The sequence below is a fragment of the Nelumbo nucifera genome, chromosome 2, assembly GCF_055504915.1.
Source record: "Nelumbo nucifera cultivar China Antique chromosome 2, China Antique-T2T, whole genome shotgun sequence".
In the NCBI taxonomy this organism is placed as follows: domain Eukaryota; kingdom Viridiplantae; phylum Streptophyta; class Magnoliopsida; order Proteales; family Nelumbonaceae; genus Nelumbo; species Nelumbo nucifera.
This window is the reverse complement of record NC_142650.1, coordinates 56,764,444-56,767,895: the sequence shown is the minus strand read 5'-3', so window position 1 is coordinate 56,767,895 and position 3,452 is coordinate 56,764,444. Positions and strand designations below refer to the sequence as shown.

The following is a 3,452-nucleotide window of genomic DNA, read 5'->3' as shown; positions in this document are numbered from 1 at the left end:
TCCACCAATGTCCAAAATGAATTCAATTACATTCAATGTCCATTAATTGTGATCACTGAAAACAATTTCTTTTAACTGGGTTTGGCCTCTGAATCATTTCATATTAGTCGTCAGCTTCATATTACTGGGTGGATCTCTCTTTCTTTCCTTCTCTGCAACAGTATCTCCATTGGTCATGTGAAAGCCCCCAAATTCACATGTCTTCAAAGTTCAAATTATTCTACTACAGTCCTTTGCCTCCTAACAAAGTTGATGCAGATGCAGTGCATGAATTGGGCCTAGAATCCCTGGGCCCTATTCTAGGCCCCCATAGAAATCCCAAGTTTCCTACTTTGAGAGTCCAGTCTACCATGATTGGTTGTACTCTCTCCATATTTTACAACATGGGATGATCCACATGACAGAAAATAAGCAAAACAGACAAAGCATTAGTCAAAGCACTAATCAGACTTCTCTAATTTGACTGAAATCTGTATACCCATTGCCCAAGTCTTTTTGCAATTCTGTGAATTAGTGAACAATTGTTGCAATATCCACAGCAAAGACTAAAGATGGATACTGAACATCATCACCCCATTAAAAAGAAAAGGAGAAATTACAGAGCAGTCAGGGTAACCATGTCATCTGTTTCTTGTTCTTGTTTTTGTTCCCTAAACCCCCTTCATCTTCAATCTTTAACTGTAACTACAACCCTTTTTCTTATTTTTTCCCTTTATCTATCTATCTTATATTCCTATCTCCATTGACCTGTTGGAGTGGTGGTGTTGTCGTTACTGATGATGTCTTGTCTGCATTTCTCTCTATTGGTGCTTGGGTCTGGATGCCATTCTCAGCCAAGGCCATCTCAGTCTCTGCTGCCCTGGCCTCTTCTCTGAATTTCTTGTAAATATCACTTTTGTAGAACTTTCTCGTTCTAACAACAAGAATCAACGAGACAAAAGCTCCCAACAACGTCACTGTAGTGATTATAATGAAGGACAGTTGGTAACACTGCACGCCGGTGCAACTCAACTCCTTTCCGGCAGTCCTAGTGGTACCCGACCCTGCCATTTGTTTTCTGGCCTCTCTGTCATAAAGATGCCCCGCCACTCTCACGTTAAGGATGTATAGCCCAACTGGGCTGGCCGCTCCTCCGAAGTTGTACAGAGTCGAGTAGTACTTGAGGCCAAAAATTTCAGAGATGATGGCGAACACCAATGGCCACTGTGCGCCGAAGCAGAAGCCGATGATCACCGACGCCACATAGAGAGAGCCCGGGACACCGAAGGCGATGAGGAGGTGCCCGACACAGGAGAGGAGAAGGACCATTGTAAGCATCAAAGGGCGAGGGAATTTGTATTTCTTCAAGAAGATTTCAGAGGCAAAGCCTGACGCCACTCGCCCGAGATAGTTCCAGATACTGACCAGTGATATGAAGGTGCTGGTGCTACGAGAAGGGTAGCCCAGGGACTGACCTATCTGGCCTAGATTGTCAATCGCCGTTAATGTCCCACCGACGCCGCAGATGGTTGAGAAGAACAGAACCAACATGTCGATGCTCACAAGAGCTTGTAGTATACTGTAGTCTTCGCCCCTGTTCGGAGGCCTGAACATGGTGCTTAGGCAGGAGGCCGACTTCTGAGAAACTGGTAATGGATTTGGGGGCGGGGCAACTGGTGGCAACTCCGCTGCCGCCGGCTTTACTGGTTCTGCTTCAACCACCGGCGCTGGTGGCTTTTCAACTGTTACTTCCAACCGGGGAGAATTACCCCTTAACGGTTGCCTCTTGCTCTTCCATAGCTCAATCTCCTCTTTTGCAATAACGGCGACCGGGAGAAAGAGCAGGAAGAGAACAGCGGCAGCGCTGCCACCAAACTCGTACTGATTGAAGTCGAACCTTTTCTGTACGATGATTATAACCATAAGAAACCCAGCAAGGCCGAGCGAGATATAGAGGAATTTGTAGAAGACCTTCAGTTCGTTGGGCTGTCGAATGACCTTCATGATCCTTACAGTGCGAACAAAAGCGAAAGAAATTGCAGCGGGAAGCCAACCTATGAATAGAATAAGAGCTTTGGTGTTGTTGCCATACAAAGCATGGTAGAGCTGAGTGATAATGGCGCCACTGAGACCCACGAACCCCTTTAAGAGACCCAGCACAATGCCTCGGCTTTCAGGGAAGTTCTTGACGCAGGTGACCAGAGAGCCGGTGTTGGCGAAGGTCTGTGAGTTAGCACCGATACATATGTAGAGGCACATCTGCCATACCTGTGGCCGGGCTATGCGTTCGGTGACGGCAAGCCATATCATGAAGTACCCACCGAAGTTCATGATGGCGCCGATCACAAGCACCACCCACGGCGGTGTGATCTCGTTGATGAGGCCGGACAAGATCCCGACGTTGGCACCCACATCCTTAGCGAAGCTCAACAGGTTGAGTGTGGTTTGGTCGTACCCCAGTGTGGTCTTAATGTCGTTGGAGTAGAGAGCGAACATGTAAGTTGCACCGGCAGCGGACATGATCAGGAAGGATGCAAAGACCATGAACCACCGCCCCAGGAGGATCCGGGCGGTCAGACTCCTCACATCTGTCCACCCAACACCGCCACCACCACCACCGCCACTCGTCTCCGCCACCACCATCTCTCTTATCCTATCTCACTCTCTTGACACAGTTACAGCCTTACACGTGTGGGACTCTGTGTTGGAGTAGTTACTTTGATCACTGATGAGGAGGGCTTGAGTACTATCTATCTATCTATCTATATCTCTATATATAGTCATTCTACAAAGACCAGGAGTTGACTTGATATATATGGTTAAAACCTAGCTCAGAGCAATATTGGAGGGTGTGGTTTTGTTGGATTAGATAAGTGATTTCATCAGCAGGAAAAATGAAATTTTTGCATTTAATGATGTTAGGTAATTGTTTACAAGAAGGATTCTTTAGAAGACTTCTTCATTGGATCTGAATTAAAAGTTTCCTTAATCTATCAAAAAAAAATCCTCAAGCCATTAACATTCTGTGGAGATAATTAATTTGGATATTATCTTGTCAATTTTCCCCTTTGGGGAAGTGAGGATTTCCTTCCTAGTTTTGCTTATAACTTTGAAATGGATTAATTAATTCTTTCTCATTCACATGTCTAACAGTAATTTCCATATGGGACAAACGGCAATTAATCTGCTTCTCTACATAAAATCTCTTCAACATATTTTGCAACCTAAGAAGATATTGATTGATTAGGGATATGATCAACTATATTAAAGAAACACATCATATTGATAAATGTTGTTTACAATATTTTACAATATTGATAAATCTAGAGGATCCTTTCTAGATTCTGACAAGTTCCTTCACTTCTTTTATTCGTTTTTTTTTTTTTTTAATTCCAACATAGAACCTGATTAATGAGTGATGCCTTCTCTGATTATGTTACAAATGTAGTCTACGGTTCCCTTAATAGTTTAAT

At 44.1% G+C, this 3,452-nt stretch overlaps 1 protein-coding gene across 1 annotated transcript; it reads right to left on the bottom strand.

The window, feature by feature from the left end:
- Positions 1–431: 431 nt before the first annotated feature.
- On the bottom strand, positions 432–3,102 carry LOC104587357 (protein NUCLEAR FUSION DEFECTIVE 4-like). Its single transcript, XM_010244932.3, has one exon. The coding sequence runs from the start codon at positions 2,620–2,622 to the stop codon at positions 721–723; it is 1,902 nt and encodes a 633-aa protein (XP_010243234.1). The 5' UTR covers positions 2,623–3,102; the 3' UTR covers positions 432–720.
- Between the last annotated feature and the right edge of the window lie 350 nt (positions 3,103–3,452).